Source organism: Leptosomus discolor, chromosome Z, assembly GCF_034619465.1.
Source record: "Leptosomus discolor isolate bLepDis1 chromosome Z, bLepDis1.hap2, whole genome shotgun sequence".
NCBI classification, from domain to species: Eukaryota; Metazoa; Chordata; class Aves; order Leptosomiformes; family Leptosomidae; genus Leptosomus; species Leptosomus discolor.
In genome coordinates, this window is record NC_141419.1 from 91,599,983 (window position 1) to 91,625,702 (window position 25,720).

The window sequence follows — 25,720 nt, forward strand, 5'->3', positions numbered from 1 at the left end:
CCGACCTGTACATTTGTTAGGGCTGGGCTTTTTTGGGACCGTGCTTGCGGTCCCAGGACCGCTGCCTGCCCCCACCCGCCCGCCGCGCCGCCGCCGCCGGACGCCAACCACAAAAATAAACCCCGAACGCGCCCGCCCGCTCCACTCCGCGGCTACCGGCGGCGCGGCGAGCGCGCAGGCGCAGTGGCGACGGGTGGCGGCGGCGCGGAGGCGCTCGGCTGTGGCGGCGGCGGCGGCGGCGGGGGGGGGGGGGGGGGAGGTGTTACCCGGATGTCGCGCATGCGCGGTGGCGGCTGGACGTGTCGGTGGCGGCCGCGGAGTGCGAGCGGCCGGAGCCGCGGCAACAACAACAACAACAACAACAAGGCGGCGGAGGCCGATACAGGGCGGTCGGGTTCCCCCCTCCCCCGCGCCGCGGGCCTGTAAACGCCGCCCCGCCGGCCCGGCCCGGCCGCAGCCCGGGGAGGGGAGGGCGGGGGGAGGCGGAGGCCTGGCCCGCTCCGCCGCACCGGGGCTGGCTGAGGCGAGGGAAGGCTCATCCCCCCGGCCCCGCCATCGCCGCCGCCCCTCACCACAGCCGCAGGCCGCAGCCGGAGAGCGGTCACTCCGCCGCCGCCCGCGGCCCAGGTAACATCCGCTCTCGGCTCCCGCCCGCCCGCCCGCCGAGGCCACCCGCAGCGCGACCCCTCCTCCCGCTCGCCCGCCACCCCCGCCGCCTCGGGCCCGAGGCCGCCGCCGGGACCCCCGCCTTAGCCACCCCCCCCACCCCCCCCCCCAGCCCCGGGGGCGTGCCGGCTGCCTCTCCGGGGCAGCGGACCCACCCCGCCGCCCCTCACCGGCCGCCCGGGGGCTTCTTTTCGGTCCTGCTGCCCTGGGTTCCCCTCCCCGGCTCCTTCCCCACCTCCACCGCTTTCCCTGGGCGAGAAAAATAGATGATCCTTTCTCTAACCCCCCCCTCCCCGCGCCCAAACTTTTATTTTTTTTTGCATCTGAGTGCCCTCTCTAAAGGCTTTCCAGCCGATCTGTCCCCGGTTAAACTTTTCCTCCGCTGCCGTTCGTGCAGACCGCTCTCTCCGTACTCTGTCCCGCACGCTGGAAAATGCCCGGGGTGGTTTTATGTGAGCCGCTTCGCGTTTAGTTGTTTGAAATCTGCCATCTTATTTGCAATAACAGAGAACGGGGTTTTTCGCTGATTTTTCAGACAGCGCGGGGCTGCTCAGCACAGGGTGTGTTGATTAAAGAGTATTTCCTCCTTTACCGTTTTTCCTTCCCATCCGTGTTTCTTGAGGGGCTGTGTGTGGGTGTTTGGGGAGCTTTGTGACTTGCTGCGTAGTGGAGTCTTCTAGGTTTTACCACGGAAGGCTGGTTAATTTATGGGGTAATCTGGTTGTGGGTTAGGTGTGTTATTACTTCGAGCCTAAATTGTACTACTGCAAACCAATTGTTGTCAAAACACAGACCTTCAGAGTAGGGTCATGGTGTCTTTTGCCACCGCTTCTCAAATGATCTTGGTTAAGAACGGTGTGCCACTGTCAACAGGCAAGAGTGATTTCAGGCTCTGGGCTAGCCAGCGTCTTTCAAACTGTAAGGCTCTTGTACTGCTGTTAACTTTGTTCAGTAATGCAGGTAGTTCCGTGCAAGGTTGTTAAAATAGCTGTGCTGCCCTATAAAACTAAACCTGTTTTCATATTCCAGCGTCATGATAAGTAGGCAACTTGTCCTTCTGGCCCTCCTCTTATCTTGGCCGGATTGCTACGGGAAGGAATTTCTTCTCACTTCGCATTCATGAACCTCTTTTGATTTGCTTGTTGCATAAGCATGCGTGTTTAATATTGATACAGAAACTTTATTTCAAAGAGCTGAAGCCTAAAGAGAAGCAGTGCAAGTGTCTCAAACTGATTAGAATTCCTTTTTTAAGTAGATGGCTCTTTACATAATGAATTCAAGCGCCGCTAACACAATAGGGATGCGAGTTTTGAGAGGTATCAACAGATTTAGTGGAGAACAAAGGTGCTGAGAGCAGATCGGTGGATCCTGGTGAGGAGCAGCCTTTGCCGTGCTGTTGTTAAGGTCCTGCTGGAATTTTAGGACTCTGTTTTCCTATGTTGTTAACCTTGTGAAAAACTCTGCTTTTGGTTGGGGCTGGAATTTTCCATGCTTGCTTTGCCCAGAGGTGATTTTTTTTTTTTTTTTAAAAGCTCAAACAAATGCAGAGAACATTATCCCCGTGCAGATTACAATAAAGAACAGATGTTATCTAATACACCTATTGCTAGGGTATCGAAACATTATGTGCAAGTGAAAAATCACCCTGCTTCTGTCTGAGCAAGGTTTGACTCTTCCTTTTATTGCTTGCTCTAGCCACAATTGTTTCCTCTGTTTGTGAGGTTTTGACAAATTACTGTTTGTCCTTGGTGAAGGAAGCCTTCTGCAAGAAGGTGGGTCTTGCAGGATACTCTGAGGAAGAGTTTGGTTCAGGTTCACCCTGTCATTCCCTGACTTCCACCACCTTCTGCTTTCTGCGTGTGGTCTCTCCTGCCGTTCCTTGGTTTTCCTCGCCCTCCTGGGATGAGGAGGGGGTGGCCTCTTGCTCGGTGGGACACCAAGGGTGCCCTCTCGGTGGTGAGGTAGCGCGAGGTGCCGGTGTCATGGAAGTAGATCCAGTTGTAGAGGAGTTCACTGCCCTTCCTGCTCTCAGGGTGTAACGTGCAGTCGTCTTCCTTCTCTGACCGTACAGAAGCCTGTATTGAAAAGAGGAGTTGTTTTTCAGCTGTGTGCTTTCTCAAAAATAAGAAGGAGAGGGAACTAAAACCTGCAACTTTTAGGATTTAAAACGCGTGCGTGTGAGGTCACATCAGCACAGTAGCGCTGCCTTTTTCGTTGTGTCCTGCCCCCCACGCCTTCAAAGACAAGGATTTGGATGTGGTTTTTTTACTGTTGTGTTAGTTTCTCGAATAAGCTTAAAAAACCTGGGACCTTCTGCAGCAGCAGTGTTTGCTCCCTTTACAGGGCGAGTCTGTTGCATTTGTAAAAGTGCTCTCAAAAGCAGTTGGAGCGCACAGGTGGGAGCTGAGAGAAGGAAAGATGCCGAGAGCTGCAGCTGGGCAGCTACATCAGATCAGTTTCTGCCACAAAGAAATGGCTGCTCATACTTTTTAACTGCGGATTTATGTTCAGATGAAACAGTTGCCACTCAGAGTTGTCTTAAAACTCTTCTCTGGTTCCTTCTCTGCTGTCATGTGTCTTAAATTTTTCTAGCTGCTGACAGTGAGATGAGCAGAATTGATACTGATGATTCAGATACACGCACAAAAATAGTATTCTGGGGAATGCTAGCTCTTACTGTACAGAACAGTGCGAGCGTAGTACCTTCTTAGTACTCTTTCTCTTGCTCTTTGCTGCTAATTGTTCTGATGTCTGCAAACATTTTGTTCCTGTTCACCCTTTGGGCAATTAGATAATAGTCTAATGTGCTGGAAAGTATCTGCAGTTTAATCACTTGTTCATATCTTCATCAAATCACGAGCTGCCTTTTTGTTTTATTGGTTTATGGATTTTTCTTTATCGTGTTTATCATAAAACTTCTACCGCTGCATTATTAAACAGCAAAACTCCAGTAATGTTCTGGTGGTTAAAAGCTATCAAGTGTATGTGCTGCTTTTCTGACATCTTCGTGTTTGTCTAATTTTGGAGGCAACAGCTTATGCAAGAGTCTTTCTTGTCCTTTATTCGTGGGAAATGTTCTAGCAAGATGTCAATTTGTACGCTCTTCTAATTAGCCAGTTCGTTAGTGTCTCATTACTGCCTGGTGTCAAAATGCTGGAAATCTGTGACTGGGTTGGCCGTTACTGGTAAATCGTGCTCCCAGAGCATCAGTGGCAGCTTCAAGCAAACAAATCTTGTTTTCTCTTCGCTACTGCAATATACCTGTTTTTATTTTGTTTGTTGTTGCTTTTTTTTTTTTACTTGGAAGCTCAGATCTAATGAGCTTTTTTTTTTTTTTTTTACCTTGAAGACCATAGTAGTAATACTCACTTAAGTCATGGCTCATCACAAAAGATATTCTGCCTGCAAATTTGCTGACTTGCTTAAACCCTTCTGTGATGGATAATGGCCAAGTTCTCCTCTGACTGATAGTGTAGACAGAAATGCTGTCTTGTGCCTGGTGGAAGCAGTTAGATGCACTTACTTGCCTTACGTTACCGTCTGTAGCATCCTTGTACATGTTTGTAACACCAGCCCTTACATGGATATACCAGCACTAAGAGCCCTCGGGGGGTATATATTTACATGCATCACAGAGCATTTTTGCAGAACTGCTGCTAAAAATCCGTTTTTGTATTATTTAGAACAGAATAGTTTGAAGGGACCTGTAACAGTCATCCAGTGATGATTATGTGAAATGCTCTAAGGTGACACAGGACTGTTAACCCGGTGGGTTTGTGCCAGAAAATGGCAGGTCTATCTCAGCCTTGCTGTATAAAGGCTTCCCGAGCCCCAAATGTGTCATCTGATCCTTAGCACGTGTAGAATCTTTTTTTTCCTTTTGATTTGAACTTCACAGGCTGGTTGGGTTTCCATCCCAACTGTTTGTTTCAGGCTTCTTGTGTCTGAGGTTGCAGATCCATCCTGCATTCTTCATTTGCTTCCGATGTGTCGGTGTATGCTGCGTGTTCCCCGTGCCTCGCCCATTTGGCATCCAGCATCTCTGGACCGTCGGCACCGTGTCTGTATCTGGAACCTCTTTCCTGAGCTGATCTGCTTCCCTTTCTCCATCGAAGGCTTTTCAAAGGGTGCTGCCCTGACACCTGCAGGAACTATTTTTCCAGCTGTGCCGAGGTGTACTGTATTTTTTTAACTTTTTTTTTTTCCCCTCCTTTAGATACATCACTTCACAATTCTTATCTTCCTTTTTAAAACAAAGTGGAACTTGGATGTTGCTCATCTCGCTACTTCTCGTTTGATTTCTCCTGCACACAGTGAAGTCTCCAGGAGTCTCTTGTTTGGAAAGTATCAAGTTTACTGTAGGAACTTAAGGAATAAAATATATGTTAAGTAAGTGACATGATGGGGGTTTGGGCCTTTTGCCCATATCTTAAAAGTAATTATCCGGTGACATTTGGACTGTCACATTTTTAGACTGAGTTTCTTGGTGAATTCGATCCCTCTGCAGCTGCGATTGGCTTAAACCCTACTGTACATGAACAGGGTCGTGTATCGTGTCAGCGTCGGGCCTGGATTAACCGTCTTGCCCAAGCTGTGGGATTGCTGATTGCCTGGATCATATTCCTTTGGGTTACGTCCCTGACTTCCAGCTCCATCCATAACCGCCTGGTTTGTCCACGTAAGAGGATTATTTCATTTTCTTGTTTGGGGTTGATCCTTCTCCCCAAATTGCAAAGTGTGGCTTTTGTGGGAGGAGTGGGGGAAGATAAGTGACCTGCGAGCATAAAAATTACTCATTTGAGGTGGTTCTTCATATGTAGCAAAGAATGCGAGTTCTGTTTAAGAAATCTGGGTTTGTAACTTCACAGCAAATAGGAAAGGGGAATTGTTTGGAGGAAGGGATTCTTCAGATAAGTTTCAAAATTTGCTTGGCTGAAGGGGTAGGGCACTTTGATGGGGGGGTTAGGTGAAGTCTGTATTTTTTTTTAGCAGCCCCTGCCCTTACGTCTCAGTCGAGCTTCTCTACGACTGTAGATAGACCTCTGTAAAAGGAAACCAAGTCCATGTGTGTTTTTCTAACCGAGAAAGGCAGAAGGACTTTTTTTTCCTCCTTCTAAAACCCTTTTACCTTCTTCAGGCTCTGCGTGCGTGTCCGCCTACATCTGTATGCGTCTGCATGCTTTTTTGATGAAGAATTTCAAACCGAAATACACCTCAGCGACTCCCCGGCCTTGCGTGAGGCCTTCCAAATGATCGTATCTCCTGAATGCCTAGCATGCTGCCTGAAGAGTTGCTGCAGATGTTTGGAAGTCGTGGCTCACGCTGTTTTTGTTACCCTTGGTTTTTGGCTTGTAAAAGCACTTGCTCTTAAGCTGTGCTAGCTTATAATGTTACCGTGCTGGTGCAGCTGAAGAGATCCTGGAATATTAATTTTCTCTTCCATAAGTGCATTGATTATCCCTGTGGGTGAGATCTCGTATGCTTTTTGTACCTCGCTCGTTTTTTTTCTAGTTGATCAGGAGCACCTCACTTCCACAAATGGGAACGTTCTTCTGGAGCTGTGAGCTGGCTTTTGCAGAAGATGCTGGACATGAAGCCTGGTCTCTGTTTTCTAGTAAAGTGATGGCTGGTTTGAGAGAGAGAAGGTAGCAGTTGATCTGAGAACAGCCGAATAGTTGGGAGTCCGTACGGTGCTTATTTTGCTTTCCTGCCCGTAAGATAAATGTAAGTGCAGTGAGGGCACTGGTGTGAGAGCTCATGATGTTACTTCCGCGTAGGCAAGTCAATAATACATTTGATTGTAGTTACATGAGGCAGCGTACGACTACAGAGGCCAGTGTTTTTGGACTCCATTTATATTGTTCAGGTAACCATTTCTGGCAGAATTATCCACAGACGTGAAAACGAGGCATGTGGCACCAGTGTTGCATTTTTAGTTTTAGACAGCTGCTTCATGTTCTGAATTTTGTTGCGCAGGCTGAAAAGATCCATCACCCTTCAGCCATGGGGAAGCAGGATGTACGTAGGAATGATGGTATTTGTTCAAGTCTGCAGCGGTCTTGAAGGAAGAGTTTGAGTTAGTGGCTGCCTCCTGCCTCTCAGTTCTCTGAGGTAGTAGTGGGTTTGCTACGGATCATCAAAGGTCTTTTTAATCACCTGGCAATGCTTTTGTCTTTCAGATTTATCTCCTCTTCAGAGGATCCTATTCTTGTTCTGGTACTTAGACTGTCCTAGAACACTAGTTGTTGCTTGCTTGTTCTGTAACATACCTGTTAGTGCTTAGTTATTGAAATAAATCACTCCCGATAACATAATAAGATACTTTGATATGTCTTTGTAGCTTGTTAGCATTTTACATTAGCTTGTTATATTTTTTCTTCTGTGTTCTGCTCGCCTCACATGGTAGCAAAAGGGAGAGAAATACTTTTTTGTTCCTTGGTAGGTGAAGCAGAGAGCTTTGCTCCAAACGCTGTCTCCTGCTGTCCCTTTTCTTGTATTCCCTCTCTCTTCTGCCTGCTTCTTTCCTCCCAAAACCCACTCTGGCCCATTGCTGGTCCCGTGAAATTCCTGGGTGGAGGGGAAATAAGAAGGTCTTCGCTCACTATATTTGGCCCTACCTATTCCGCTGTAAAGCTGTAGCGTGGGGTCACCTACTCGGGCGGCGGATGTGCTAAGGAACCAATTTGAAGTTTCCTGCTTGCATCCAGTAAACGTTAAATCGCACAAGCGTACTGTTGTTTTGCAGAACATCTAGCACGCCGTGTCTGAGGGCATGCTGGAACCTTATCTTCAAAGGCTGTCTTCTAAAAATACCACGCATTAAGATTGCATTTTGCTTTTATTTGCACACAGGAAAGTAATATAGTAAGAAGGTGTTAAGGCACCTCTTAAATGTGTGACTTGGGCAAAGATAGGCTTGTAGAGCTATTTCGTGGGAAACTAAATTTGTGGAATGTAAAAACTTGGCTCATCTGCGAAATACACTGATGCTGCTGGTGCTTCAGAAGAAATACATCACAGCGTTTATCAATCTGTGCCGGACTGAGGAGCCGCTGCCCTCACCCCATTTTTCTGGGGATCCGAATTGCAAGATGAAACGCAGGATTTCTGTAGAAGGGACTTCTGAAGGGAGGCTTCTGAATTACCCTGCAATTACGCGCCAGCAGTGTGTAACAGTATTCAAAATCCTAAATGAGTGGCCTGGCTTTCAAAAGTGCTGAACAGTCAGAAGCTCCTATTGAGTGCAGCGGCAGCTGAGGGGTGACTCAACATTTCTGAAGATCATTCCACTTAAATAAGGATTTATTTGCTTGATCTTAGTCTTTGGAAAGCAAGTGAAATTCTCATTCATGGTTTTAGGGATGTAGAAGATAGAGCTGCATGTCTAATTTTAAGCATCTCTTTATTTAAAGCTCTTTTGGCTAATAGCTTTATCAAGTCACTTATTTGTGATTACTTATGCGTATCTATCTGGGATGCTGTTTTATATTTAAGGAAAATGATGTTCTATTCTGTTTTAGCTGGCAAGCTTTTACGGATTTATGCGAGTGCGGGTTGCCATGGGGAATGACTGGCAGGTTAAGCTTGACTTTTTAAAGAGGCTTACTGAGTTGAAGCACAAAACCCCCCTAGCATTGAGGGAGAAACTTTAATAGCTGGGTAAAATGATCTTACTTAAACTTTTAGGTAATTGTTTTCCTTTGCGAGAAATTAGGTCCAGAAGCATCCTTACAAAAGAAGAAAACTATTGAAAACAGAGATGGGGGGAGGGAAGGATTTGCGATGTGTGGTTTTTTTCAAAGTATACCAAAGCAAATTGAAATGGGAGAAAATATTAAATAGGGAAAGCTTTGTTTCCTTCTCTAATTGCACTGGATTTGTGTTACAATATTCCTTTTACAAAAAGGGAAGCCATGCATTCACACTCTGGTTTGTGTGATGCGTTAACTTGCTAAATTAACATCCCCCTCTTATTTTTGTGCAACGCATTTGTTTCCAATAAATAGCTGCTACGGCCGTACCTCTAATAACATGGAAAATTCCAGTGGAGTATCAGGTCTTTGACTGGATGTGTTCCTCAGATAATGGGAACAAACTTTTTTCCCCTTAACTATTGAAATTAAATACATTTTATGTACCTTGCTGAGAACAACATGTTCGTTTCGGAAAGCCTGGTGTTTTAAGCTCACTCAGAAAATGTAAAGGTAGTAAAATCACTTATGTTTTATTTGCTGCCAGTGTCTGAAGAAGGTCAGGCCACCTAGTTGGTAGAAGGCGTTAGTGGAAGCCAGAGCTGCTCGAAGACCCAGAGTAGCTTTTTGACAAGGTTAGATTCCTTTTCTGTGAGTCCACAGAACCTGCTGTCCTCTGTTTCTGGATAAAGCAAGATAAAGTGTAGTAATTATCTCATGCAGAATTGAGAAGATCAGGCCAGCTCTTCTTCTGGTTTGTGAATTAAAGGAAACTTCGAAAGGATGAGGTCTGCTGGCTTTGAGAGGAATGACTTCATGTCCAGAAACTGCTGCAGGTTCTTAACAAATGGAGTTTGAAGGCCAAATGTGTGAGGAGGGACTTATTCCTTGTCTTATATTAGCATAATTAAGGCAGTTCTGTTTGAGACAACTTGGAAGTGCTTTTTTAGTGACTTTGGTTGATTTGTCCTGATCCGGAAGAAGCTGGATCCAAACAAGTAAAGACAAATGCGCCAGTTGGGCTTTTCACATACACAGATACACGCAGTACTCGTTTACAGAAAAGTGAATTAAGCTAATGGCCAGGTGCAATTTTTGCCTTTCTGATTAGCCAAGAGAATTAGAGTTAGTCTGAGGTCAGAACATAGTTGAATTATTGGAACAGGATTGTTAGACAAAGATTCTAGTGTGCATTCGTGCTTCTTCACGATTCAAATTTTGTTTAATCAGTGCCCCTTGATTCCCAGTCAGTATTTTCACTTGGTTTTGTCCTACCAGTAGAAAACATAGGAACTCACTGTCACTGGTCTCCTTTCCTGATTCAGAGCCTGTTCATCTAATAATCCCTACCTTTCTATGTGTACATACTATGTGTACATGTATACAAACTCTAATCTTTATTTAAATATTGTTACTAGGGGAAAAAAAAAATCTTCTCTTTAAAACTGTGCAAGCAGTGTCTTAAGCATGTTTTAGCTATCATGGGACAAGCAATGCAGTTTTTTTCATGTACTTTTAATATCCTGCACTTAGCTTGAAAAATAAAAGAAGCAAAAAGCCACAGACTTCCTTAGAAACATGATCTGCAATTTGTTAAAAACAATTCTAATGTAGATATTTTTTCCTCCTAGGTTTTACCAAGAGACAGTACATCTAACACTTAACTTGGATCATCTCTTGTTCATCAGCTTGAAAATCATAACAGCCCCCAAAACTGACATTTGATCTGAAAGAAAAAGCTGTGACAAATGGACAATATGTCTATTACTAACACGCCAACAAGTAATGATGCTTGTCTGAGCATTGTTCACAGCTTGATGTGCCATCGACAAGGTGGAGAGAGTGAAACTTTTGCCAAACGCGCAATTGAAAGTTTAGTTAAAAAGCTAAAGGAGAAAAAAGATGAATTGGATTCTTTGATTACAGCTATAACCACAAATGGAGCTCATCCTAGCAAGTGTGTTACAATACAGAGAACGCTGGATGGGAGGCTTCAGGTTAGTACAAGTGAAAATCAGATGTTTTCCTCGTAGCGAAGCTGGAGCAAAAGTGAGTGACGCAGGATCCTAGCGTGTGAGGAAGAGTAGCTCTTCTCTTGCATCCCCCCTCGCCCCTGTTTGTAGGCATGTTTTGTGGCTGGAGCTCTGGACTGCTGCAGTAGTTGATTATTTTTTTTTTCCGAAGGAGCAGAAGGCGTTGGATCAGCCTTTCTGAACGAGTGTCTGTGTGGCAGTAAGAAGCAGGGTCACGTAACAAATTCGGCTGTTTATTCCTGGTATTTTCACTACAAGCTTCTGTTAGCTCTGTGTTGGTCAGCAGTGTGAAGAAAGACCTATGATCCCTTGCTAAGGTACTCCAAGGAGTCTGCACTGAGGATTTACGTTAGCCTTACATCGTCAGTACTCAGTACCTGTATAGCTTGGGTGGCGATTTCCTTGTTCCAGGACACATGTCATGTTTGCTGGCTAGCTTTCTGTCTACCCTAGAAGCATTTTTTTTTTACTTTTTTTTTTTTTCCAGTATAATGGATTGGCATTCCTCTACTTGTAAATTCCTTATAGTGTAGCGTAGTGCCTCGTTCCTCTTCTTCTGGGGCAAAGCTCCTTCATCATCCATGGTGGGGAAGGTGACCATACATACTACATTAAGCACAAATTCTGCTTCTGCCATTTTGTATCCAGTATTTTTTCTTAAGAATCACAGTGTTGACTTAACCATAGCAAAACCCTAATAGAAATTTATTTCTGTTGAGTACAGAACTTGGGTAAACTGTACACCACCTTTTTTTCATATTTTGATGACGGAGAAAGGTTGTGGTGGTGTTTGTCCTTTTCCAGCTTTGCTCCTTGCTAAGTAAAGTGAAATGTCTTGCTACTTTCCCAATCAACTTTTGTGTCTAACTTTTTAGGTGGCTGGTCGCAAGGGATTCCCTCATGTGATTTACGCTCGTCTTTGGAGGTGGCCTGATCTTCATAAAAATGAACTCAAGCATGTTAAATATTGTCAGTATGCTTTTGACTTAAAATGTGACAGTGTCTGTGTAAATCCTTACCATTATGAGCGTGTAGTATCGCCTGGCATCGGTGAGTAAAGTTTTGATTTAAAATGCAACAGTGGGGATAATGTAAAATGTTTTCCTTTTGAGTGCAGAAAATACAGGCCTAAATTAGAAACATTTAACTTTTAATGCTCTGGTTATAAATTATTCTCATATGCTCTTGTCCATCTTCTTAGTGGAATTACTCTTTTACCTTTAGTCCTAATTTGAAAGAACAGTTTGTGGCTTTTGTTTCAAGTCTTTCTGTGGGCTTTGCACACAGTTCTTGCCGTTACCGTGTGTCGTTCGTAGGAATAACTTAGAGTTGTGACGGAGGGGGTAGAATATGTAGAATCTGTAGCATTAGTTTGTAAACTTAATGTTCAAACATCGTTGAAAATCTCTGTGTATATAATCCTCCACACCCCCTTGTCTTTTTCTTCTTTTCTAAAGATCTCTCAGGACTGACACTACAGAGTTCTGGTAAGTAGTTCTGTTTACTGTTGCGTTTCTGCGGGCACAAACTGTGTTAAGCTCTCCCAGAGTTTATTGCTGTGTAACTGTAACTCCTTGGGAGGGAGTTTAGGGAGCAGATGGAAATGCATTTGTCTCTCTGGTTTTGGAAAACCAGCTAAGCAGCACATGAGAGGCAAGTACTGATAAATTCCTTAAATTGAGGCTTCAGCTCAGCTTGTAGCTGTGTTCTGTTTTCATTGCCTGCAGCTTACAACCCCAACAAAAAAGAAAACCAAAATCCTCACTGTTGAATGCTGCTAATTTAAAAAAAAAAAACCCACAAACCAAACACCCAAGAACGTGTGCACCTGTATGATATACTAATTAATTGATTTGAGAATAATAGATGCTTATGATTTAATAAATAGTTTAACAAGAAAATAATAGAAGTTCTGTAATTAGTATGCAATTGAGTGAAGCCCTGTAATATTCTTGGTGTCCCTGAAACTTGAGAAAAGTTGGACATTAAATGTCCGATGGACTCGGAGGAATTTGAGATTGTGCAGCTGGGAACTGCTTTATTTCAAAACGGATTTTTTTTTTTTCCCTTCCAAAAGAAATTCATAGAGAAGGAAATTTGAGTAATCCAATGTTGTGTTTTGGTTTGTTTTTTTTTTTTTTTTTTAGCACATTATTAGAAGTATTCAAGCAAAAATAACTTTAAAAAACCCCAAACAACCCAACAAGCTATTAACTTCACAAGCTTTAACCTCTCTGCTAGTTTGCATTGTTACCTGTGTCCTCTGAAAAGCACAGAATCAAAGCTTCCTAGCCAGCAGTTAAATGCATAATAAGTGTTTCCTTGGCGTGCTGCTGTTTTTGCAGCAGGAAACAGAAAATGACTATCAGATTTTCAGATATTTAAGGCTGCTTTAGAAATAAGCCTGGGAGCTAATGTAACGCAAGAGTTTGACTTGAACGTGCTCAGTAGGGTATATAGAAATGAATTCCTGTAGTGCCAATGGGAGCAATTTCCTTACGCTGTATGTGGAATATTCTGAATTAGGGACTACATTGTTAGGTACAGAGTAGTGTTAATACTGTCTTTGAATGTGATTTTGATGTTTCTGGTCAATTTGGTTGGGAGTTGCGTAAAATTACTGGAGGGATGCATGAAGTTTTTTATGTGCTGTGTTCATCGTTACATTTTTTTGTACGAGCTTTATGCGTGTTCTTACTTGTAGGGTAGGATTTGGTTTGTTAGCTGCTGCGTTAACAAGTGGTCAGGTGCTGGACAAGAAGTGAGTTTTATTAACCATGTCCAGTCACGCAGTGATGGCCTAGAAAACAAAATGCTGTTGGGAGTCTGCTACTGTGGGACTAAACTGCTTGTTTGATAGCAGTAAGCAAAATAAACAGTTTGCTTTTCCGTCCAGTTATGCTTCAAAATTTCCTGCTGCTGCCTTGAGGTGTTTATTTGTAATTTAGAGGAGTGCTTTAGCAGTGTTGATATAGGTTAAATCCTCCCCCCAGTCGTTTTAATACCATTGTTACTGCTTGAAAGGAGCAGTGCAAGTTGTATCGAAATCCTGAAAAGAATTTGCGTGGCGTGTTTAACTGTTTGCTCCTTCACAGCTCCGTCAAGCATGTTGGTGAAGGACGAGTACGTTCATGACTACGAGGGGCAGCCGTCATTGTCTTCTGCCGAAGGCCATTCAGTCCAAACCATCCAGCACCCACCAAGTAACAGGGCATCTACAGAGCCTTATAGCACCCCAGCCATGTTAGCTCCTACTGAGGCTAGCACTACCAGCACCACTAATTTTCCCAACATTCCTGTGGCTTCAACAAGTAAGCTCATCGAGATGCTGTGAAATGCTAAACTGCAAAAACCCAAAAGTTCAAAGATAATCGCTGGGTTTTGCCAAAGTAAATCTTGCATTGGAGCTGTGCTGCTGCCACGCTGCGCTGATAAAGCGCGTGGCGGTATGATCTAGGCTGTCTCGTAACTGTTAACCTGAGGTTTTGACTTGGAGCATGATTTGAGTAACTTTTCCTGGAGAGCCAGTCTTTGTTTTTTTTGCTGAGACTGACCCTGCAGGAGTGTTACAAGACTGTTTTGATTGCGGCAAAGGTTCAGTGATAAAGTGTTTTAGAACACTGACAAAACGTGGTGGCTATTATTGGAATAATTGCTGTAGGAATGGAAGCATTTTATTATTTTATTGCAACAGCAAGTGGGACAACCAACGGATATACTGTAAGGTGGCAGTATCGAGAGGTTTTCAGACAATTCTTTAGTGTTCCGCAGCTGACAAAGTGAGTCTTCCCGTTTTAACTTGATTATTTTCATAAAGGCCCCTGTACTACCAAAGTGACAGCCCTAATTCATACTTTCACGAGTCCATTGGAGTGCTGCGTTGAAGTTTTTCGTACCTTTCCCTGTGTATTTGGTACAAGCGGAAGAAACCTCCGTGAAACCTCACACTTCACTCCAGCAGGACAGTACAGCAGTTACGTATGCAGTGTCCTGCAGCCCCGGTGTAGCGAAACCATGAAGTTTGGAGGGGTTTCACGGACTTTCTGTCACTTTGATATCAAGGACGTGTGAATATAACATTTCACGTTATCACATTTGAACGATGGTGGCATGGTGTTTTGATAATGTTCTGTAGTTTTAGCTGACAACTTTTTTTTTGCTAAAACTAGTGCTGGTTTTGCCAAGCTGAGAAGCGATGTCTGTGTTTGTCTCCAGCAGAGAAAAAGGGATAGGCAGTTTAATTGCATTGCCTTTGCACCTCACTTTATAGTCAATAACTTTTTCTCATCAGTGCTGTAATTGTGGGAGCCAAGTGGACAGGAAAAAAAGCTCGGTTTTAGGTTTTAATTCAGATTTTCAATGTGTGAAATTCTGCTAGCCACACCAGTTCGAGAGTGCAAGTGTACTTGTGAAAGTGCTGATCAGTTTAGTGTTAATGGCTGAGCTGAAGCCTTTTAAAATCAAATTCTGTTAAGCTGTTTTGAAATATCTGTAGTTTTACTTTAAAGTGTAGACAATTCTTGAAGTGTTTATTTGGGAGAAAAAAAAAACAAAACAACACAACAGGAAGGAGTCCAGTGATGTATGCAGCTCTATCCAAGCACTATTTTGAAAAATAAAGTACTGCTCAGTATGTTTCGGGGGAACATAAGTTTAAGTGAGTGTCCTCCTTAGGAACAGGAGTTTTGCTGAAAATAAGCAACTTGCTGGACCTACCGTTGGCCTGTTTGGATTCATACCAAATGTACTCCAGCGCCGTTGTGCAGTAAAACCTGTGACATCTTTCCTTTCAAACCGAAAAACGAGATGTGAACAAAACACAGATGCTGTTGATAAACAGAGTTCTCTGCATACTTCTGCTCCGAGAATTATTAAGGGTGTCAGAGTCAAAAATTAGCTGATGCGGAGCATCTTGCTTCAAGTTTCCTAAGACGCTCTGGTGGGTGGAAAAAAAAGTGCTGAAACCAAACTTGTAGGAACTGTGTATTGCAGTACCCGTATCTGGGTGTCTTTTCCTACCCAGTAGTGCTGAGCTTAATTAAAATTTTGGAACGTTCATGAATAGGTAGTGTGTTCTTTTACCAGGTCAACCTACCAGTATATTGACAGGTAGCCATAGTGATGGACTCTTACAGATTGCTTCAGGGCCTCAGCCAGGAACTCAGCAGAATGGGTTTACAGCTCAGCCAGCTACTTACCATCACAGTGAGTATATACATATGTGCACTCTTCTTAGTTTTCTAAAACCAGTTTCCAAATGTTCAGGAGAAATAGAGGATTAGAAGTGAGGTGCGGAAAAACTCCCTTAAAAACCAACCACTCCTTTCTTTTTCTAGATAGTACTACAACTTGGACTGGAAGTCGGACGGCAGCCTACACACCCACCATACCTCACCACCAGAATGGCCATCTTCAGCATCATCCACCTATGCATCCTGGACATTACTGTAAGTAGAGCAGATTTTCAGATCGCTTTCTTTTCAGTTTTGTGGAATGGTGGGGGCTTGTTTGTGATTATTCTGTACTCTCAAATCCTTTTTTTTTAATTTTTCATTATAGAACTACCATTACTGTGTTTGTTTTGACAGTTAAGTAGTAAGAGCTTGATGGGCTTTCCTCTGTTAAAGCAGCAAAGATTCAAAATTCAGGTAGCTATAGTGATAACCATCTGTACTGTCGATGTCTTACTTGACCTGACAAAACTAGCATTTCCTTTCTAAACCTCTGGTTATAAAAGCTTTGCAGTCTTGTAGTAAGTATTTCCTTTGCAGAAAAGGAAATTGAATCAGAGTGTGCTCTTTGGATATTTTTTTTCTTTCAACACTTGGAAGTTCCCGGCTGTTTTTATTTTCTAGAAATTTTGAAGTCATGTCTTAGTGATGTAACGATCTGTGTGAAGCTTTGGAAGATGTGTGTCCGTGTACGCTAGCCAGTTTAAAAGAAGGCTCATGCAGTAACGTAGTTGTCAATAAAATAGTCTCGCCAAAGCCTGATTTCATGAGTACATTTGGCACACAAACTTGAAAAGCTTTCTCATCTATGAAATAGGACCACAACCTCTTGTTTTTGAGGTACAGGAGACGGGAAGGAAAAAAAAAATTTAAGTGATCAAACTTGTAGTGTAAGTGCCTAGCACAATATATGCACTGTGAGAGTACAGTGCAAAAAAAACCCCAAACCACTCAGTTACAGTTTTTCCTCAATTTTGTGGCAGAAAGCTGGAACAGTTCTGTATTTCCTGCTATAGTACTTAACCAGATCACCTGTTTGCAGCAGCCGTCATTAGTGGAGGGGAGAATATACTGTGAGCTAATGGTAGGATGACTTCTCAGCTTGTCACTATCAAGAAAATTGTGGTTTAGATACAGTTATTAAGTTTCACTATTTTGTTCCATTAGGATCCCACTTCATTTATCATCTTACTTGTCAAAAATACCAGGATGTAAAAACTAGGGCTGCTGTAGATCCTCTGTGAAGGTTTCTCAGTGCATGTATCTTTCCATAATTAATATTTGTAATTGGCTAGTGGTACCACAGAGAGCTTTTCTTGGCTGCTGCCTCTTCTCACTTCAGAAAGTCGCATGTTTTGACACCTATGGGCGTTGTGCCTGTTTTGACATCTTGTTGCAAAAGCTGCTGTTACTTGGAATACTATGAAGTCTTCCCTTCTTTTCTCTGCTGCCTGTAAGGGACCTAGTTAGTTTGTAAAAGTGGAGAGAATAAACTGACTGATACCAAGACTCTGTTCAGCATTTTTTTTCTTTAGAAAATGAATTCTCTAGGGCTTTTTTCCATCTTCAGGTAGCATTTCTTACAGCCAAGTCCACAGCGTGCTGGGCAACTGGTTCCGTGGTTGATGAAGCTAACGAAGCGTGGTTTCCGACAGATTGGTATCCCATGCCTCTGTGCAGTGATTCTCTCCTTGCCCAACTTGGGGGCAGCTGTGGAGCTTAAGTCCTATTTCTGTTCCAACTCTGTGCTACACCGGGTTTCTGCTCTCTCCTGGAGCTGGGTCTGGCTTGAGCAGTATACGGCCTTTCCTCCTGGGATACTAATGGAGCTCTTTGCTCTGCTCAACATCTGAATTTTTAGGAAACCTCTAAGAGTATAATTCTTTGGGCATTTTTCTCCTCTGTCAGATTTGGCCAGTTGATTCAGAAATTGCTGGAATTTCGAACATCTGGCATCCTCACAAGTCTTTTTTTTTTGTAGGAAAACAGAAAGAAAACCTTATTTTTCCTTGTGTAAAACAAATTGCATGTTTTCTTTTAAAGGGCCAGTTCACAATGAGCTTGCATTCCAGCCTCCTATATCAAATCATCCTGGTGAGTAAAATCTAGCATGTAATGCTGAGTGTTGTGGAAGCCAATAACTTTATGGTTTGAGTCTGATTTATTTTTATCAAGTACTCTGAAATTTGTGAGCTATATATGCAAAAGGAGAGGAAAGAAGGAGAGGAACCATTTTCTGATAAGTGTTCTTCTGAATTCAGACATCTCTTTTGGAATGGTGACACAGGCTGTGAGCTGCATTTAAATTAGATGCCAAAGTCAAAAATTGCAAGTCCTCAAACCCACACTGAGCTGGTGCCTGCCTTGGAGGTGTCTGAACTCGGAACGTCCTCGATCCTAAACTTTGCAGGGGGCTTGAAGTTGTACTTTTTGCCTGCTTAGAAACACCGTGGAGTTTAAGGTGGTGCTGAAGCCCTCTTGGATCCATGATCTGAAAGTCCACAATGATCTAGAAGTCATCGACCCTGAAAGATGGGTGTTGCCCTTGTTAGCATTTTGGTGCTGAAGTTCCTCCTTGGACCTTTGCACCTCTGTCCAGGAGGCTTCATTGATGGTAGCAGTTCATGGAACCAGAGGTCTTCTCGCCGTGCTAGCTCCCTTGCAGGTGCGAGGTGCTGTTCTGGTTTTTGGCAGCAGCAAAGCTGTTGCCTGCACAGGGAGAGCTGCGTGGTTGAATAGCCTAAAAGTTTAACTAGTTTATTCATTGGCCAGTGACTAAATCCACACCAGAAATAAAACTGTTGACAATCGCTGGCTGAGCTTAACTGTAGCTGAATTGTATTTCGTGTTATTTAATATGTCTTTTTCACCCTGTTGACTTCACCCTAGTCAGTCCCCAGAGATTTGAGTATTTATTTGAAGATAAAAAAACCTGAAAGGAATTCAGGCACCTTGGTTTATTCTTTTCTAATAAAAACAGAACGATGGTTTCTTGAGACAAGTAGGTGTGCTGTTGGGTGCTGCAGTTTGTAGTGAACAGATACCACTAAGGGCACTGGGGGAGCTCTTTTCTTCCTGGTGGCTTATCAGACTGCTGTGTTTAGGTCCTGTCACCTTAGCGCTTCTGCTTCCCCTGTTCTGAGTACCCCGTAGGGCTGGTTTTCTTTGCCCTCCCCAACAAGCTGCTGAAGTGTTACTCTTTTGTGGAAATGGGCCCTTCTAGTCAGCAAAAGTGCTGAGCTCCTGAAATCCCCGGTGGCTTAAGCTTCTGGCAACTACAGGTTTTAGCGTGTCTGAAGAGAAAAACTCCTTAACGCTTAGCAGTGCACACAATGAACTGCAGCAGGCTTGACGAGCTCCTGGGTAGCACACCAGCAGCAGATACACTTAAACAAAATCACTGTCTGTGCTTTGTCGGGTTTCCTCGCTTTGCTTGAGGGTTTGGGTTTCAGTAGCACCCTATAGGGAGCCAGGGTTTCCCTTCCTCCCGTGGTAGCTTCTTCCAAGTACCATCTTTCCTTTGTAACCTTTCTTTTTAAAACAGTGTGAGTTAAAAGGCACCTCTTTGCTGTTAAAACATGCCGTTTTGTTCTGCTCCGTTGCTTAATACTTCCTCGTTTTATCCCTTACCTCACTTGGTTGTGTGCAGACGAGATCAGTATGTGATCTTTGGTGTTTTTACCCCGTTGCCCTGTTTTCCAAATCTGGTTTGTTTTGCAGGGAGGGCAGAGAAAACATGACTTCACCTAGGAGGTGGCTGCTCATGTATCTTAAGCCAGATCTGTTGGAGAGTTAGTTTCTATCAGCCTAGCCATGAATAAGCATATATATGTATATTACTACTTTATGCTAAGGAGGACGAAATCAAGTTGTAGGCACAAGGTGCAGGGATGCAAATAGCTTTCAATATCTTAACTGGAATTACAAACTCTAAAATGACTTCTCTACAAAAAAAAACACGTAGGGTTGGTGTGTGCTGAAATAAAACCGACAAGCCCGCGTTCGTTGCCGCACGCGGTGTTTTTTCCGTGCTGGCAGACACGTCTTTGTCTCCCTGAACGACCTTAGGTGAATGTGCACTCCTGCTCTGGGTGACAAATGCGGTTGCAGAAGGCTTGATCGGTTGGCTGGCATGGGTTTGTAGGGTTTTGTGCCCTTCAGTCAGTTAATTGTGTATGTTCTTCAGCTCCAGAATATTGGTGTTCCATCGCATATTTCGAAATGGACGTGCAAGTGGGCGAAACGTTTAAGGTCCCTTCAAGCTGTCCGATTGTTACTGTTGATGGATACGTGGATCCTTCTGGAGGAGACCGTTTCTGCCTGGGCCAGCTTTCCAACGTGCATAGAACAGAAGCCATTGAGAGAGCAAGGTATTCCGCAAAAGCTCCAGCTGTCTGTGGTATTTGATAATATTTTGTTTTGCCTTCGGTGTGTGCCTCGCTTTTGGAATAAGTGTGGTGTATTTCTGTTAACTGAATTAGCTACAGCAGAGTATGTCTTTGTAGGCCGCTACTGTAACGCATTCAAAATGTGAACCTTCAGTGCTTTGCACGGCAGCGCGTGGCTTTTCATTCTTTTCAGGCCCTGTGCCTTTGAGGATCAAATTAACGACTCGTGCCATTACGTATGCGACCTGTTTTATTAGTATTAGCTCTCCGCACCGCGGAGTGACGCGAGAAGAGCTGCAATATCTAGATTTGTCAGAGGAGCAAAGGAAGGTCGAGAGCGAGCTCGTTGGGTTTTCATTCGTTCCTGCCACGCGTGTGCTGGGCTTTGACGCAGAAGCGTAGAGAACCGAAGCGATCTTGCTGCTTTTTTTTACCTTCCCTGAAACAAAAAGGAATAAAAACGACTCCCCGTCTTCAGAAATGGCAGTCAGAATGCTAGATGGCTGTAATGTCATCGAAACGAACATGAATGACATGTGGCTTTGTAGGTGTACCTGGGTCATTTTCTGTGCCAGAATATTGGTGGGATTTTACGTTTCTGAACAGAACTGAGTGCGTTTGGTGTCCCAAGCTCTGCGCTGTCAGCAGGTGCGGTGGTTGCTACCTGAATATCATTGCTTCTGCATTCTGTGGTTCCCGTAGATCTCTACGTGGCATTACAGATGGTGTTTTACTTTACAGATTTTGTGTAACTCTGTGCTAACCCACACCTGAGGTAACAACTACAGTTTCAAGTCCTTGTATGAGCGTGTGTCCCTGTAATGGCCTCACAGACAACTCTGGAGCTGGGAAGTGCCTTATGGTTCAGTAAAGGTCTGATTTAGAGTATGTACACAGAGGTGCATCAGAACTGTTTTTCTTTTTAAGGTTGCACATAGGTAAAGGGGTGCAGTTGGAGTGCAAAGGAGAAGGCGACGTGTGGGTTAGATGCCTGAGTGACCACGCGGTCTTCGTTCAGAGCTACTACCTGGACAGAGAAGCAGGGCGTGCACCAGGGGATGCTGTTCACAAGATTTACCCAAGTGCATATATAAAGGTTGGTTTGATGTTCCTGGGTGAAAACGGGCAGGGAAATAGCATATGTTTCGTTCTTTTAAATGTTGGGGAAGCCCTGAGGCGCTGAAATGTCACTTTGCTTTTGATTCTCCTGTTAAAAAACCTAAATATTTCTGATTTAAGATGACTTTTTGAAATGAGCCTGAACTGAAAGTATCATCTAGATACCACAGAAGTAACTAATTTTGTATTTCATCACAATCTTGATAGCAGGTTTTTTTATATTTTTAACCTTACAGGTTTAAATTAACTGTTCCTAAAATTTTTAGCTTGGGTTATCTGTTTCTTTACTCTCTCTGCAAAACAAAAGTTGGGAAGGTTTGTGTAAATGCCATAGAAGTGTAAAGTGTTGTGAGTATGAGGTCACAGAAAGTTGCATGGAAAGAAATTTTTTTCAGGAGATTCTTCCTTGGACGTGCCTTTGCCATTTGCTTAGGACATGCCACGCTTGTAAAAAATCAGTGATAAACTGCTTGAAGTTTGCAGGGGTTTGTTTTGATTTTTTTTTTTTTTAATCCTTAGTTTTGCAGGCAGGTTGTGAAATGAAGGTGAAAGAAACCCCACCGGCCTCTCTGTGCGAGCTTTTCTGTGTGAGAACAGAGCTCCTATGTGTATCACTGCCGAGCCTGGTCACAAAGACACAAAATGCCACCAGCCTGAAACCTAGCTGGCTGAAACTTCAGGCCTATCAATTATTGGTATTTCTTTTAAACAGACTTAACACATTTCAGTAAAGCAGCAGAGAATGAAGTCTGACAAAGCTAAGCAGGACGTGATGGCTTCCATTTTTATTTACATGCCTGTTCACTGGAAATCCTGGGATTTAGCTAAAAGGTTGGGATTGGATCATCCTTCAGACTTTTATCCTGCGGTCGATTCCACGCAGGATGCTGCTTTAGAGCCTGCTCAGCTCGTCCAGGTTCTGGCATTGCCGGTGGTGGTAACGTCATGTGAGAAGAGTCTCCAAGAATGATCTTTAATGGATGATTTCTGTTAGAAATTAAACTAGGTTTGCTTTTACCCAAAAGGTGTCTGGTGAGACTGTAGTAGAAATTGCTTTGGGAGAACAGAGGGGTCCAGATTATTGGGGGTGGGACCTGAGGAATTCTTTCCTTCGTTGATTTCGGGAAGTCTGCATAGTTTGAGATTTTATTTATTTTATTTTATTTTTTTTGAAAGGTGTTTGATTTACGCCAATGTCATCGTCAGATGCAACAGCAGGCTGCCACCGCCCAAGCTGCTGCTGCTGCTCAAGCTGCAGCGGTAGCAGGAAACATCCCTGGCCCAGGATCAGTAGGTGGAATAGCCCCAGCCATTAGTAAGTACATCAACTGCTTTCTCTCTCAGCAAACAACAGGGATTACTGGACAACTCAGTTTAGGAAACTTAAGATTTTTGAGAAGAGGAAGGAAAGAGTGTGAGGGTGCGTTTTCTCATTCTCTTTTTTTTTTTTTTTTTTTGAAGTTATGCTGGGCTAGAATACTTCTAGTTACTAAATTCTAGATCCTAGTACCTAACTACTTTTAAAAGTGTAAGTACTTAGATGTCTTGGGCTTCTTTATGTGCCATCATGTTTCCTTGCATTGCAATGTGGCTCTTTCCGGCTTCCCTACAAATCGCTGAAGGCATTTTGGGGACCGTGTTTAACTTTTGCCGTAGCCGTACTCGTGATTCGAAGTTTGCCAGCTGTATTCCTCTTTTTCTTTCATTAGCTGGAAGTAGTGTAACTTGTTCATCCAGCTCCCTGCAGGTGGTCAGTCTGAGTTCTTCTGCTGAAAACGCAGCATTTGGCAAACGTCAAGAATTAAGTATTTTTTGACTGTGTTTCCTAAATTAGTTAGCACAGGAGACATTGGGTTTCATCATGTCTGCTTTGTTAGAAGGAGTTCTGTATTTCAGCACCCTTGCGAGATTAGAGTGGCGAAAAAACCCCGTAGCTGGAAGGAACGCAAATTAATTGCTGCATCGTTATAGCAGAGATCTAGAAATGTGGACTGGCCTTGGCTGTGGCGAGAGGGGACTGGACGTGAAGAAAGAGCCAAGGGAACGGGAATGGCTGCACAAACAGATGATAAAAGAACTTGTCTGTGAGCGCTTACGTGAAACCTCTCCCGTTTAGGTTTGTCAGCTGCTGCTGGAATTGGTGTAGATGACCTTCGCCGCTTGTGCATACTCAGGATGAGTTTTGTAAAAGGTTGGGGACCTGATTACCCGAGACAGAGCATCAAAGAGACACCGTGCTGGATTGAAATCCACTTACACCGTGCCCTCCAGCTCCTAGATGAAGTACTTCATACCATGCCTATTGCAGACCCACAACCTTTAGACTGAGATCCCTCTGCTGCACTGCTGTGGGCCATTATATTGTGAGGATGGTGGATTGTAAAATACGATTCTGTTTATAACCTGAAGATATATTTTACTTTTGTTCTGCTTAATCTTCTAAAACCAGGTTTTAAAAATGTGTTTGCCGCCTTGCTCTTAGCAGAAAGAAACTGAACATGCAGAATTTGGATTTCGGTTATTTTCAGAACTTAATTGTCATGAAACACGGCTCAGGGCTTAAAGTGAACGGTAAACGCCTCGTAGAGACTTTACAGTATTGGGTTTGCTCCCCTTGAAACTTCCCTTCTCTCTATTACGGCATCTCGGTGATAAGCCTCACAGGAGCCTTTTGTATGCAGAATATATATTATATATATATTTATATCTGAAAATTCCTTCTAATAGTTATAAACATTTACCTTATAGCAACTTTAAAATTCCAGCTGATTTGCGATGTTCTTTTTAGGGAACAACCGTTAACAGAAGACTTCTTTATTTTGTTGACTCTCTTGTTATGATTTTTCCAGATTAAAACGTAGAAGCTGCCAAAAAGTGAGGGATGAGACGTGCGTCGTTGGCATTGATTAAAAATAGCGAGGAAAAGAAATGCGGCTTTTCCTTCACTAGTTTTTAAAAAAGATAGCATAGATTTTTATTTATATAGACACATGAGTTTTAAAACACTAAAGGAAATGGATACTTTCAGTGCTGGCACTCAAATTAGGTAGAACATGAAATACCCAGTCTGCAAAGTTGCCGCTGAAGTTGCCTAATGAGTACCTGATGGCAGGAACGTATTTTCGTAACTACTACTGACTTCGATGATTTTACTCGAGTAAAACTTGGCAGGTCTTTTAAAAAGCTGCATGACTCTTTTTACTGGCATATACCATTGAATCACGTAGAATATTACATCACTATTTAGGATCCAGTTTTTGTATCCGTTCACCGTTTCCACTCAGGGCAAGATGGCAAACTTGTTTTTATACCTCTCGGTTATTTTAAGCCCTATTGCCATCAATGACCGTATCAATTGGCAATGACTTTGTATAGAGAATTTATAGTAGGAAAAAAACCCGCAACTGTATTGACTGTACGACAGATACGACATGTATGCTTCCTCTCTAGATCATAGTATAAATAAAATGATGAAAACCCTGATTTTTATAAATTTAGTTGGCTTCTATTATGTAATTCCGCACCTTGAAACCATCGATCTTGAGTGATGGATTCCTTTCCTTCGCAAGAGCAGCAGCCAATAGCGGTGTAGGAATCTTTGGTGGTTTAAACCCGTCAGGAGGCACGTCCCAGTTGTCTTACTTTCACCGCTCCTCCATAAAAGCGTGTCCTGGGGATATCTCTTCTGGGGTATGAAGAGGGAGCAGGAATTCCTGACTTTTTCAGCCTGTGTGTAGGGAGTTGGAGCTCAGTCAGACAAGCTTAGAACTACGTAGACTCCAACTTCAGCCCTTCAAGCGCTGCCAGCTCGGTCTGCCTGCCGTGCTGTGCCGAGCCGGCCTGGCAGCACCCTTGTTAACGTAAGTGGAAGTCTTGGAAGAGATGATGCGGAAGCTTTTTGCCAAGTTTCTCACATAGTTTCGGGAGTCTGCGGAGCATCGCGACACACGGTGTTTAGGTCTCGCTTCCCCCCCTACGCTGAAGTTCTTGGGGAAGAAGTCAGCAGCCGCCGCGTCCGCCCGAGGCGTGGAAGCGCAGGAGACGGGATGACTCCGCCAGAAAGGGATGAGTTTTCTCCGTATTTTCGTTAACAGCGTTGCCTTCTTCGGGCTCACTTCTAATGAGATCACTTCTTTTTTCCCCTCTTAACCTGGCGACTCAATGTTTGGAAAAAGTGTTTGCTTCTCACAAGGCCTTTCGTTTAAAACCTAACGGCCTGCTTTGTCCAAGAAACAAACGTCTCCCCGTTCTTGAGGAACACTTTCAGCAGAGGATTCTGACTGTGTCCTCAGAGAAGCTCCTTAACCAGCAGCTCGCTTTATGCTTCATCCCCAACGGAGAACTCGATTTAAGGGAAGAAATGGAAAGCCTGGCCACGCGTTCTTGCCAGCCTCCCTTGAGTCGCCTGCCCTGCTCTTGCTGCTGGGTACCTCGGCTTCGGCAGAGGGAGTTCATCTGCGAAGAGTAGAGGGGTTTTGCCGATGTTTTCCCAGGTCTCCTTAAGTGTCTGCCTAGATGGCCAAAACCGCTCAGAATCGAACAACAAAAAAATGTCAAGGTGTGTTTATCAGAACCAAAAAATCGCAGGGTCC

The 25,720-nt window shown here is 43.7% G+C and overlaps 1 protein-coding gene across 3 annotated transcripts; it reads left to right on the forward strand.

The window, feature by feature from the left end:
- The first annotated feature begins 593 nt into the window (after positions 1-593).
- Positions 594-24,611, forward strand: SMAD4 (SMAD family member 4). 3 transcript variants are annotated; one of them, XM_086479511.1, is made up of 12 exons: positions 594-627; positions 9,989-10,354; positions 11,266-11,440; positions 11,848-11,877; positions 13,486-13,701; positions 15,476-15,595; positions 15,727-15,837; positions 17,665-17,715; positions 19,808-19,991; positions 20,937-21,105; positions 22,305-22,443; positions 23,245-24,611. In XM_086479511.1, exons 2-12 carry the CDS (start codon positions 10,106-10,108, stop codon positions 23,454-23,456), a joined length of 1,656 nt encoding a protein of 551 aa, XP_086335637.1. In that variant the 5' UTR covers positions 594-627; positions 9,989-10,105; the 3' UTR covers positions 23,457-24,611. The 3 variants fall into 3 exon arrangements, with proteins under 3 accessions (XP_086335637.1, XP_086335638.1, XP_009949789.1); XM_086479512.1 differs by lacking the exon at positions 15,476-15,595; XM_009951487.2 differs by lacking the exon at positions 594-627 and having other exon boundaries at positions 9,925-10,354.
- The last annotated feature ends 1,109 nt before the right edge of the window (positions 24,612-25,720 follow it).

Coding starts and splice junctions, on each gene's coding strand:
- SMAD4 (XM_086479511.1), top strand. CDS start 10,106: ATGGACAATATGTCTATTACTAACACGCCAACAAGTAATGATGCTTGT. Junction 13,702..15,475: donor CATTCCTGTGGCTTCAACAA/GTAAGCTCATCG, acceptor TTCTTTTACCAG/GTCAACCTACCAGTATATTG. Junction 17,716..19,807: donor TCCTATATCAAATCATCCTG/GTGAGTAAAATC, acceptor TATGTTCTTCAG/CTCCAGAATATTGGTGTTCC.